This window comes from Montipora capricornis, chromosome 10 (assembly GCF_036669925.1).
Source record: "Montipora capricornis isolate CH-2021 chromosome 10, ASM3666992v2, whole genome shotgun sequence".
In the NCBI taxonomy this organism is placed as follows: domain Eukaryota; kingdom Metazoa; phylum Cnidaria; class Anthozoa; order Scleractinia; family Acroporidae; genus Montipora; species Montipora capricornis.
Window position 1 is genome coordinate 47,343,922 of NC_090892.1, and position 12,500 is coordinate 47,356,421.

The 12,500-nt window shown below is 42.4% G+C and overlaps 1 protein-coding gene across 1 annotated transcript in view; it reads left to right on the forward strand.

Annotated features, from left to right (window-relative positions):
• Positions 1 to 12,500, forward strand: part of LOC138020297 (F-box only protein 31-like) — a 36,114-nt gene that overhangs the window by 22,666 nt on the left and 948 nt on the right. Inside the window, exons 8-10 of the mRNA XM_068867303.1 lie at positions 1,143 to 1,226; positions 2,464 to 2,624; positions 5,940 to 12,500. The exon at positions 5,940 to 12,500 is cut by the window's right edge and continues 948 nt beyond it. Of these exons, the coding sequence (XP_068723404.1) occupies positions 1,143 to 1,226; positions 2,464 to 2,624; positions 5,940 to 6,099 (405 nt within the window). The 3' untranslated portion in view covers positions 6,100 to 12,500. The remainder of the gene's footprint in view (positions 1 to 1,142; positions 1,227 to 2,463; positions 2,625 to 5,939) is intronic.

A 12,500-nucleotide genomic window follows, 5' to 3' on the forward strand; every position in this document is an offset into this window, starting at 1 on the left:
ACCCAAGGACGTTTTAGTCCGCGCAAAACTTCCTTTAATCACGCCGCAATCATAAAAAAACTTGTAAACAAAGAAACACTTTCAAAAGGTTTGTTCTCAATCCAGAAGGAAATTTACATATGATGTTCTGCTAGCAACACGCTCAGCCTGCGTTCAAGCATCTGTTACCACAACTCAACTGAGGAACAAAACTAGACCCTGATCATTCACTAACCGCTCCTTCGTTTTCACTTCGAACCCTTCAGTCGATCATTTATAGCGAACGTAGAAGCTAAGGACTCGTAGACTTTATTTAAACACTTGAACGTAACGCTCCTCGGAGTTAAATCCTACTTGCCCGCGTAAGTGCTCGTCCTCTCGAGGGCATCTCTACGCTTCAACATGACAACGGATCTTTATCCAACGTCACTCTTGATCAACTCTCACTGCTTTACGGAACTCCTAAACTCTTCGGAAAAAAAACTACATCACTCTTAAACCGCTCGAGTGATTTTCAATTTTCGAAATTACTACAACCAAGTTCCGCAAGCATATTTTCCCGCTAATTACACAATGGAACGAATGTGTGTCATCTTCACACCTAAACAGGATCGAAACATCCTTTACGCCATTGGCCAATTAGTATGACCTCCAATCAACTTCTTAATTTAACAACCAATCACTAGCCTTTGCTGGTCTAGTCCTTCAAAGTATGTGCCATGTTTACAAGTTGTGAAGTGGCAATATTTGCCAGGCTCGTTAGCTCCAGCAAAACCACCAAAAAGATACAAAAAATATCACTCAACTTTTTGTTTATAGGGTTGTATTATTGAAATGTCGCTTCGTCTTTCTTTGAGTAACATGGTTTTCATAGTATAATTGCAGCTTGATTCATCCCTCTTATGTTTGAGTTTCATGGCCCAAAATGCCAGGAAATGCATTTTCCGGCATTCAGTTTTCAAACATTTTCCGGGGGAGCATGCCCCCGGACCCCCCTAGAAGCGATGAGTTAAGGCCCATGGTGTGGGTTCTCCGGACCCACAACCGTCTACTTTGCAAAACACTCCCGCTACTTAAAACCTTAAAGAAAACCCTGTAGGTGCTTACATTAATTTAAGGGAATTATTCTGTATTCATTCATTCATTTCTTTAACTTTCTCTAGGGCACATACAGCAGTCATGGTGTGGAACTAGTAATGGTCACTTTCAGTTCTGCTGAGGACAAAATACTTGGCATCAAGATTACAGTATGTACATTTTTCGTACTAAACTTCTTATAATGACAGTGGTAGATTCGTTTTGGACAAGTTGTCGTTACTGTCTCTCTCTATTGGGATTGGGGCTGCAGAGCAAAGTTACATGGGTTGTGCTTGAGTTTAAGCGAGGAATGGCAACTAAAGAAACCCGCTGACCGGTTGGCGCAGTTGGTTGAGCATTTGACCACTGTGCTGGAAGTCACGAGATTAAAACTGCGGCCGGACCGACACTCAAGGTCTTTAAATAACTCAGGAGAAAATTCTTCCTTTGTAATGACATCTGCAAATGGTTGAACTCTCTAGTTTACTCGGTAGGCCATGTCTCACAACCCTTAGCTTCAATGTTCATAATCCTGTGGGATGTAAAAGAAACCACACACTATTTGCAAAATAGACATATGCACTATGCAATAAATGCTATATGGAGTTCCCGGTGTTGTGGTCTCTCCTCTGTGGTATATCATTGTGGGGAAGGTAAACACCAAGAGAAAATGAGGGCACAGAGAAGGAGGCTCAGGGCGTTGGCTGGGATTTGTCATGTCCATGAAAGTTATTTTTAGACGAGCGGAAGTCTTTGTTCTAGCGGAAATCTGTCTTCCGAGACGTCTGCATGCAGTCTTGCCATCGCTGTCGTCGTGCCATGACGCTATTCGTTTCTGACTCGCGTTCTCCGTTTAATTCACTGATGTCAGCCAGCGAGTCATTCGTGTCCACAGAAATAGTGGAGCTTATTTCCCAGCTGGAATTAACAGACCAAGAAAAACATTTTCCGCGTTTCTGAAAGTCGTTTTCATCGACAAAAGTTAAGTCCACTTCGTCCGCCATTACATGAACTCTTTGCTTTTCTTTCAAACATCAGACCGAAGTTAGCCTGAATTCGGACGTCTCGGAAGAGGCTTCGGCTAGAACAAAGACTTCCGCTCGTCTAAAAATAACTTTCGTGGACATGACATATCCCAAGGGCTGGACCGGGAGCCTCCCTCTCTGTCCCCTCATTTTCTCTTGTAAACACTTAGAAATTCTAGCTACACCAAGCCACTCTAAAATCCGAGGGTAAACAAAGATATGATGATGATGATGAAGAATTGATGGGAAACCAGCTTCTGCCCTGTTCGATCACAAGCCACTGTTTCTTAAACATAAGGCCGCAATAGGCTTTAAAGTTTGTCAGTGTAGAGTATCGTTTGAGTACAGGTGACCCATTAACCTTCTGCTTCCTTGTCAACAGGGAGACCCTAATGTGCCAGAAGGAAAGTTAACCTTTGAAGTTGACCTGAGAAGGCCAGTCATTGAAGAGTTACCAGTGTCTGAGGGGCAACAAAGGCCCTTTGAGCTGCCTAATGTCATTGAAGCAAGATTTACTGACTTCCCACCCTTTTATCAAGCAAAGTATGAGTCATTTGTTCTTTATATTGGTGTAGTTGTCAGGTGCGATGCAACAGTTGTTGGAGAGATTTTTTTATCGCGTTTGCGTGATAGAACCAATGGCAGGCGGCTGCTTGGCACGAAAGCATAAAAATTCTCTTTTTCTAACTTGTTGATCTTGTTTGAGACGTGGCTCAGTATCTGTAACAAACAGGCCGGAAATGAGCTAAAATTAAGGACGGTGCCTACTAATGTTATTGCGCATACGTTCTGTGCATCTCCAGGTACTCGGATTTCCTATCGCCGATGCTTACTAATACAGGGATATTTTTGCGGATATTTTAAAACTATCCGGAGGAAGTAGATCTTAGTAAGTACTCTTGGTATTCAAAAAGAAAATTGGGGGTAACCATGCATTTTTGAGAGATAATGAAGCTTCAATTTGAGAAAGAACGCCATACACTGTACATTGCTTTGTATTTTAAAGCTTTTTACAAATATTATTCATGAATTATCTTTGAAAAATGCGTGGTTACCCCCAATTTTCTTTTGGGATTTCAATAACACTTGTTAAGACCTACATTTTCTGCATAATCACACACCGTGGCAAAAATATCTTTAATTAGTAGGCACCGTCCTTAAACAAGTTTCGTTGATTTTAGGCAAAACCCAATTCCATTCTGGCGTTTGTCGTTTGCTGTTTGCTTTTTGCTGTCAACGTGATGCCAAATCTCTCTGTTAAATGATCATTTATGAGTTGTCCGCTTATGTCCACAAGTGCACCAAATTAGATGTACACCCGATTAAAAAGTGTCTTAGGGCGCTTTCCAATTGTTAGAACTGGCCGGTCAGACCCAATAATTTGCAAAGAAAATGCAACAATTTGAAGGAACTCTTGCATAATGATCCCTCGCATTATTCTGGAGGAGTATATATCATCCCCGAAGTGTGTTAATTTGAATTTGTTGTAGAGTTAGTCCTTCCAAATGCCCAGTCTGGCCGGTCAGTTCTGTCAAATGCAAAGCGCCCTTAGCCTTTGCTTTGTTGAGGGTAAAGGTTAGCGTTATTTTTAGCTTAGGGTAAACGCAGCTGTTCATCCTTACTTGAGAAACAGCATTTGGGGGCACTTTGTGGTGTTAATTGTCTGTATTCTGAGACACGAGTGACGTTGAAGTTGGGGAGAAGAGCAAGGGGACACTTCGTGATGCTTATTGAGCTCCGTATGCAATTAGGGTACATTTCTGGTCATAGGGCGGTTTTCAGTTGAGTGTCGAAAGTAATTAGCGAATTCCTTTGGTTTTGCATCACTTCACTCTGTGATTGGCTCAGAGTTCCCGCGCCATTTTTTTCAACCAATCAGAAGTGAAACCAAAACCAATCGTGGCTTGCGCGGGCACATTTTCCCGCGCTTTGTGTCGGCTACGTGTAATTAGCCAGTATCAATAATACCATAATACTCTTTGTTTGTCCCTCCAAAATTTTGCGTAAACATTGTTTCCAGTTTCTCTTGGGACCATTGTAAGTCCTAAGAGAAAATGCAAACAATGATCATGCAAAATTTTGGAGGAACAAACAAAGAGTATTATGGTATTTTTGAAACTGACTAATTACTTCGAGTTTTGATCGGTTTACTGGATTGTCTCCGTCCTTTTTGATTGACCAAAGTAATTACTTTGGTTTTGGTTTTACGACACTCGATTGAAACTCTCTATCAGCTCTGTAATGGGGCTATTGATTCCTCAACCGAAACAGCCAGACTAAACAGCAGATACAATGAATAATACATGACAAGAACAGACACCGAAATGATATCAGCTTTACTACTGCAGAATTAAAGCATATTAGAGATACATGGGCCTTATGAAAGAACACACAAAATGGGGCCCAGTCGTACCGCATTGAACGGGGTTCAGGATAGAGCGAACAAAGATAACAGTGGATTTAGCACAGAAAACAATAAGAAGTACGACACTATACAGCCAATGAAGTATAGTGTTCAACAAGAGGTACGACCCTACCCACAAAACGGACAACTACTCATTCGCTTCTTTGAGTGTAAAGTCACAAGTTCGGGTTGTTAAAAAGGAAGAGTTGGGATAAGTTTATGACTTCTTGAGAGGTGGTATAAGGGGAACACTTTGTAGCGTTTAACGCCAGCGTTTTATCATCATCATTTGATTTTCTTGATGTTAAGTTGAGATAAAGGAATGTTGGACACTTGGTGACGTTTACCATGCACAGTGCAAATCTCATTGTTATATCCGCAGGGATCCATATTCATTGTTTATCAATGACGTCAGCCGGGACGTCTTGTGATATACTTGCCCGGACAAATTTTAGGTCGCTCAGGCAAAAATGCGGAAGTATAGAATTACTTGTAACTTGAGCATTCGCGTTTTATTTTACACTCTCGTCAGAAATTACGAATTTTTACTTTGGAGTATTATGTTATTAGCACGGTGGAAACGTGATTTACAGTGGTCCATATCTCCCATGGCAAAATGTACTTAAATGTAGCTTACAAAGTTACGATTCAAAGACCCAAAGTCTCGACGCTCCTGTCTAGTGTCTTCCTTTTAAATGCTACCGGTGCACTGTTCATCGGAGTTAATGCGGCTGATTTTAACTATGACTCACCCAAGGTTGTTTCATACACAATCCCCCTTCCCGGAATGTCGGTCACTTAACCCAACGGTTGACTCGCCCACACTGAAGTTCACTCGGGAACACATTCGAAGTTAATTGGCACACAAATTAAGTTAACTCTCCTACACATTTGAAGGTACTTTGAATTGAATTAACGTAATGTGTAGGCGAAATTACGCCGAACGTATGGGCAAGGCGACCGGTTACAGGACGCCTTCTTTCTTGTTGGCTAACAAAAACATATACATTGTCCCCATAGTCATTCGATAGGCCAGTACGGTGAGATTCTACCTGACAGAAACCCTTAATCAATTTTTGCCTTTTCACCTTCATTTTTGGGTTCACTTCAGTGACGGGCGCACCTTTTTTTTCAAATTCTACCTTAATTTGTTTTCATTGTCGTGCCAAGAACTATAGCTTTAGTTTTAACAATAACTTGCTTTCTTTAAAACTGCTTGCTTCAACTAGACAGCTCTGCATGAGTTGAGGGGATGTTTTATTTTTAGTTTTTACGGGATGGGTGCTGTGCAAATGTACCTCTCGAACATGCATCCGTTCTGGCTGCATACCTTGGAATTTGACGTTTCAGCCAGATGAGATTGTTTGAGTAAGACAGCACCGATGAGATGATCTACTAATCGTAGGTAATATTTGGTTTTCTTTTAAACCTGGTTATCAATCTTCTGTCATTAGATACCATGGTGCTGGGCAGATTGCCAGCCACGGATTCCTTTCCCCTCGGATGACTCCAGGTGTATTTGTTCTCTTTAACGATGACTTGTTCGGTTTCCTCTGGAGTGACCTGATGGCGTTTAGTGTGTACAGTAGGGCAAACGAGCCTTACTTGCGGTGATTCTGCGTATATTAAGCAACGATTGGCTTTCGTTGGACCAATACCAGTGCAGCCTGTGTACGACCGCCCGCTCTCCGGAAAAAAAATTGGAGAGGAGCGTCTGTGATTTACCGTCGATAAGCGTAATCAAATACCACGTGATTTTTCCAGGAATGTGTGGAAAATGATTTGATTAATTATTACCCCGATCATTACATCATTGATACAACGAGTCTTGATTGGCTTTTTTTAAATTTTGGTTTTATTTGGGCTTTTTTTTTCTCCAAAACAATATCTTTCGTTTACATCAACAACACCGTGAAAGATCCTACGATGAGTTCGTGTGTACATAGTGGTTTGTGCATGGTAAAGAGTACGGATAAAAATCTTGTTGAGGGTCGAAGAGGCAATACTTTTAAAGTACTAGAGAACTTATTATCTATGGAGTGTGAGTGGAAATCGATTCTACGTACATTTGTAGAAGCGAAGTGCTCTCGTGACGTATCTTAACGAGGTGAATAGCACGATTCAAAAGATGGCTGACTGGAAAAAGCCTTCCGCTCTTCCCTTTCCAGTCATTGTAGTCCCAACGTCTTGCTCGGACCAGCGTTGGGAGATTTGAGAGCATCCTTTGATATTTGTAGATATGGAGGGAAATAACAGCTCATCGACAATTATTCGGGCTGCTTTGAAGATCGGTGTCTTTCCGTACCCCCGGGTTGAAGGCTTGTCTTTCTAGAGAGTTCATCGCAAGGAATGTAAGCTACGCAAGTTTTGGTTTAGCGTAGGTCACTCAATAATTTGTGCAAAATTATTACGGAACACGATATCAACGGTAAATAACGATCTTTTCCTTATACGCAACTGGTGTTGTGATAATTTTATTTTGTTAAATCCGGAAAAAACGAAGCTTATGGTGTTCGGAAGTAGAAAACTGACTGCAAAACTTCCCGATTTTAAAATAACTCTAATGGGGAAAGAACTTACTCCAGCATCATTCGCTAAGGACCTCGGGGTTGCACTGGATCCAAACCTCACTGTTGAAACTCATACTTTAAAAAGTGTAAAATGTTTCATCCTGTATGTCGAGCCTTAGTCGGATTAGTTGCGTCAAGTATGCGTTTAATCGCGACCTGCTTTTAATAGTTATTAATGCTTTGGTATTCACTAAGCTGTTTTACTGCTCATCTGTATGGTCTAGCACCTCAGGAAATAATATCCCTAAATTGCTATTGGTCCAAAATTTTGCCGCGCGCATCGTCACAGGTACAAGGAAATTCGATCATATTACGCCAGCTCTGAAAGAGTTGCTGGTTGCCTGTTTAGCAACGTTTCACTTTCGCGACGCCGTTTTAAAGTTTAAATGTATGACTGGACGTGCTTCGTGCTACCCTAGTAATCACTTGAAAACTCGTATTCAGGTTTCCAAGCGCACAACTGAAAAGCCCCGAAAGGGGAGTGTCAATAAAGTATTGTTTTGTAAATCACAGTCGCTCCTCGCGAATTTTTTTTGAGGAGAGCGACCGGCTGTACACGGGCCAATATCAGTGCACCGTAGGAGGAAGGGTGGCCGGACTTTCAGTTCGGAATTTCCCGGGCTCATTCAAGTCCTACCGTCAGTGACCAGTGAGACTTCTTTCCTGTGCTTGTAAATAGCCCAGCGATGGTGTTTATCAATCCTTTGGTTTTTTTTGCCCTGAAAAGCTCCTGAGACCCTGCTTATGGGGAGGAATGTTGCCCCAGGTAATGAGGTAGACGTATTGAAATGTTCAAGTGGCTGTGTCAAGGCAGTGCAGTTTGTTTTGCTTAGTTTTTCCTATTACTCGCCCCTACTTAACCTAGAAATTATTTTGTAATAACATGGGTGACAAATTACTTCTTACTTTTGGCGCGAAATTTACAATGTTGCCATGGCAACTTTTTCCTGCAATGCCAAAATGGCGTCCAGGGACCGGTTGCTTGAAGCATGGTTAGCGATAACCGGCGTTAAATACCATGGAAACCTGTAGGTTTTGATACCTCTTAACCAACGGTTAGCGCTAACCAGTCTTCGAGCAACCGGCCCCAGGTTTGAATATTAAGGAGTAATTTGTCACCCGTGAAAAAACGCGCGTGAAATTATGTACCATCTGATTACCCATATAAACAACACAAATCAAAGATTCGCGACCAAAAAAATGCCTGTCGAGCATACATAGTTAGTTAACTGTTAGGCTGAATAGATTTTAAAATCCCCAATTGCAATTTTGCCCATCCCTGCCTCCTTTTGTATTTGCTGTTTTATTCAAACCTTTCTTCAATGTTCTAAGTAGTTATTTTTGTCTTTCGCTTGATTTGGTTGCCATTTTCCAGTCACTGAATGTGGCTCAATTTCGTGACACAGCCCCTTTAAAGATTTGGCTCTGGGGCTCGTTTCTCGAAAGTCCCGAACCTTTACGGGCCATTTTCGGGTGTCACAATTCCCTTTGTATCTCAAGAACGGAGAGGATTAAGTCGTCAAACTTCACGGTCAGTTTGCTTTTTGTTATCTTGAAAACTTGTTAAAACATCGGCCTTCCAAAAGAAGCGGTTGACAATTTCACCAATGGTTTTTCGGGTCCGAAAAGTTTTTGAGACTTTCGAGAAACGGGCCTCTGGTCAGACGGTGATTCTCGGTACAGAGTCGCCTTTTTGCCGAGTCAACGTTTTAATTCTAGTGTAAAAGGTTCAGTGACTTCTTAAAGGAAATGTAGAAAACGTTGACTCGCCCGTGGTGACAGCAACTTGGTTTGGCGGGTGACGATTGTAGACTGCTGGCATTCCCTTGTATGGGAATGCGAGACGCGCGCTTGTTGAGTCAATAGGGAGCTTACGAATCGACGACGTTCGCACGACGGCACCGTTGGGTCACGTTATAACCCTGTGTCGCCATCCTGTAGAAATTTGAATTTACGGTACTCGTAGGAAAGACGACGACGTTCGTGCGCATGCTGCAAATTTTCCCGCCGTTTCTGGCGCAGTGGTGAGAGTACTCGCCTCCCACCTTTGTGGCCTGGGTTCGATTCCCAGACTCAGCGTCATGTGTGGGTTGAGTTTGTTGATGCTCTGTCATGCACCGAGGGGTTTTCTCCGGGTACACCGGTTTTCCCCGCCCCTCAAAAACCAACATTTGACTTGATTTGCGTTACTGCGCCTTTCAATAAAATGCGGACTCTTAAATTCAAAGGTCAACCGACAAATGCATTTTTCGCTGCCATCAATCAAATGTTCGGCGGCTCCTCCGAGCTCCCGACTACTGTCGAGTGCGCAGTAATCAAATCACATCGTTGAGCCCAGTTCAGTCAACATGGTCGGAAGCTAGGAGGAACCGCTGAACATTTGATTGACGGTAGCGAAAAACGCATTTGTCGGTTGACCTTTGAATGTAAGAGTCCGCATGTTATTGAAAGGCGCAGTAATTGTTAATTTCAGTTTACAGTGTCCCCAATTAATACTCCAGCGCTAGAACAACTAGACACTTAAGGAAAGTTCCTTTCCTTTCCTTTCCTTTCGGATTCTCCTTTTTTGGCAAGAATCATGCAACATTTAGTTTGATTTGATATGATGTGATTTGACCTGATCTGTAGTGTTCCTAATTTGTAGACGAGTAGTGCTTGGCTATGCAAAGCAACCTATGTGAAGCAAGCTTTATACAAAATTATTATCATCATCGTAATCACAAGAGTTTTGCGTGGTGCTGATGTTGAACTGCTGGAAGAGTTCTCTTATTGTCAGCTCTATCTCTACTAAAGTTTTGCAAATATTTCACCATTTCCTCGATAGTGTCAAATTCCAACAGAATGGCTGCTTATACGTCCATTCCTTTATGTTTATGCAGTTTTTGCCTGGAAGCTCAAACTTGGTCACTGATAAGTGCTACCACGAAGGTTTATATCTTTGACAGTCATTATGCTTTTAGGCTATTACCATGGTAACGCATCTAGATTAAAATACTTATCCCTCATTTATGCAAAATTCACCCACTATCTTTTTGAGGCATTTTCTTAATTTCGTCTGTCAGGAGCCCACCAGTTTGAGCCTTTCTCCGAATTGAATTCTTGATCGGGCGTTTTGATAGACCTAGTTATTTTTAGAAACGCTTTCCCGGGAAACAGCGTTTCCTTGGTTACGGTTGGCCAATCGTCGCTGTAGTTTACGCATTTACAATTTCGCATAAATTAGCTCTGGCGGAAACATGGCGGACAGACAAGACCTTAACAAGACCCAATTAGAACTAAACAAGAGTTTTTAGGCCTAAGGTTAGCTGTAATGAATGTTTAGGTTTGTTTCTGTATTGGTAAAACATGCAGCTTACAAGGATCAACGCCTTCGATATAGCTTCACCCCTCACAAACATCTTCACAAATCGATACTCTCCTCCCAGTATAAAGCGATGACGAATTTCGTCCTCGCTTAAAAACAAAAAAAGGCGTATGTGATATTTGATTTATTTGGAAAAAACAACTGAGGCATCAAGAGAAACTTAGCTTTGACACTCGCGTCCTGCTATTTTCAAGACGCCGACAGATCGCCGTCACCAACTTCGTCGTCTTTGTTGCGACTCCGGCAAGCGCCCATACAGGCATACGCAGTAGCCATGTCATGCAATCTACCAGCGCCATCGTGCAAACGTCGTCGATATCTTGTTTTGTCACGCAGTTGGAAGAAATGGCCGTGGGAGGCTTGGGGAAGAAGATCTTCCCAATTTTATGGGAATAGACCAAATGTTGTACCCAATTACAATCTCCCGCCGATAAGATTATTTGTGTGTTGTACTTGCATTATAATACAGCAGTCACATTTAAATGATATGGAAGTACCTGTAACAAAACGTTTTATTCCCAAAGGGTTTGAATTGGGTACAACATTGAGTTAGCCGGTTTGGTCTATTCTGTTTTGCATCTGAAGGGGAGAGGGAGAACTGGTGGGAGACCCATGCGAGGCACATGCCCGAGCTAGTTGTAGCTGGGAGTCGATTTTGATGAGAGAAGAAAACAAGAGTACCTGGAGAAAAACCCTCGGAGTTAGGTTGAGATCGACCGGAAGGCTAGTTTTCTTATGTCGGCAAAATCCCACACGATCGGGGATTTCACTACTTCCAGACCGTCCCAGATGTGACCGAGAAATCGAAAAAAGCGCCAGACGCTGGCCGCAGATACTCCCTGTTTCCACGGGAAACCTTGATGCGCTCAATATATTTGTGTTCTTTCCCTTGTCAGTGCAAGGTTTAGCGGGCACAGGCACGGTTGATATACAGGGAAACTCCTTTACGAAATTCATGAAAGATATTTCATTCCCTTTTCTTGCTTTTTCTGCGAGAGATCTGAGGAATCCATAACATTCTTTAGAGCTCTCTTGATAAACAGTGACGGTGGGAACTAACGACCGGGACTTTTCATATGTTGTGAATGATCTCCGACCATCGCAGAAATCTGGGATCGGGGATGTCTGCGATTTTTAGTTTTCATTGGTCGGCAAAATATGGGACGGTCGGGAAACAGTAAAATCCCCGATGGTCTGGGGTTCTCCAGGGGTAGGGGTTGCGGTTCGTCCCCAAGACTTCCTCGGTCGTTTGTCTCGATTAGACGTAGAAGGGATTGCTAGCAGTCTGGTGGCCCCCTTAGCCTGGGTAACTTTTCTCTATTTTTTTTCCATGTAAACCAAGGCCTCAGATCATTGTTCAGTCATTGATTACGTATTAATTACGCCCGTTCCGGCCATTAATTAGGCATTAATGTGTTAATTACGCCCGTTCTGGCTGGAAATCTTGAGCGAAAAGATAAATCTTGTAGGCCCAGGTCAAACGTCGAACTTCACATGTTCCGAATCTAATGCAAATGAGATAAGCCTATTGTTTTCGCTCATTTGCATTTGTCGCGCATGTGAACCGGATCATAAAAGTTATACAAGTGACTGATAGCTTCCAAGTCAAATAACTTTCATTCCCTTCTTTCTGGAACTGTATTTGATAATGTAAATTTATGGTCATCCATCGCGTGTTGTCGGGATAGGCCCTAGGGTTACGAACGGTAACAGCGAAGAAACTGAAAGATACAAATGCCCGTTTGCATGGGAAAACCTTAAATAACAATGACCACAACCAGGTTTTCTGAGCCCGCGAGACTGAGCGCCCCCAGAAAACCATTGTTTTAACGAAAACCGCTGGTCAGAAACCTGGTTCTGTTCATTGCTGTGTAAGGTCTTCCGTTTGCATGCCGTGCCACGACTGTAGGGACTTTTAAGATCTAAGACGGCGACGTCGACGAAAAACGTCACCTCAAAATACAAGCAATTTTTTCATCTCGTTTACTTCGTGCAATTTTCCTAAAACGTCGTACAATTATCGTAAAACTAAATGTGTACTAGCGGTTTCAGAGCAAAAATAGGAAATGAAACGTTCACAT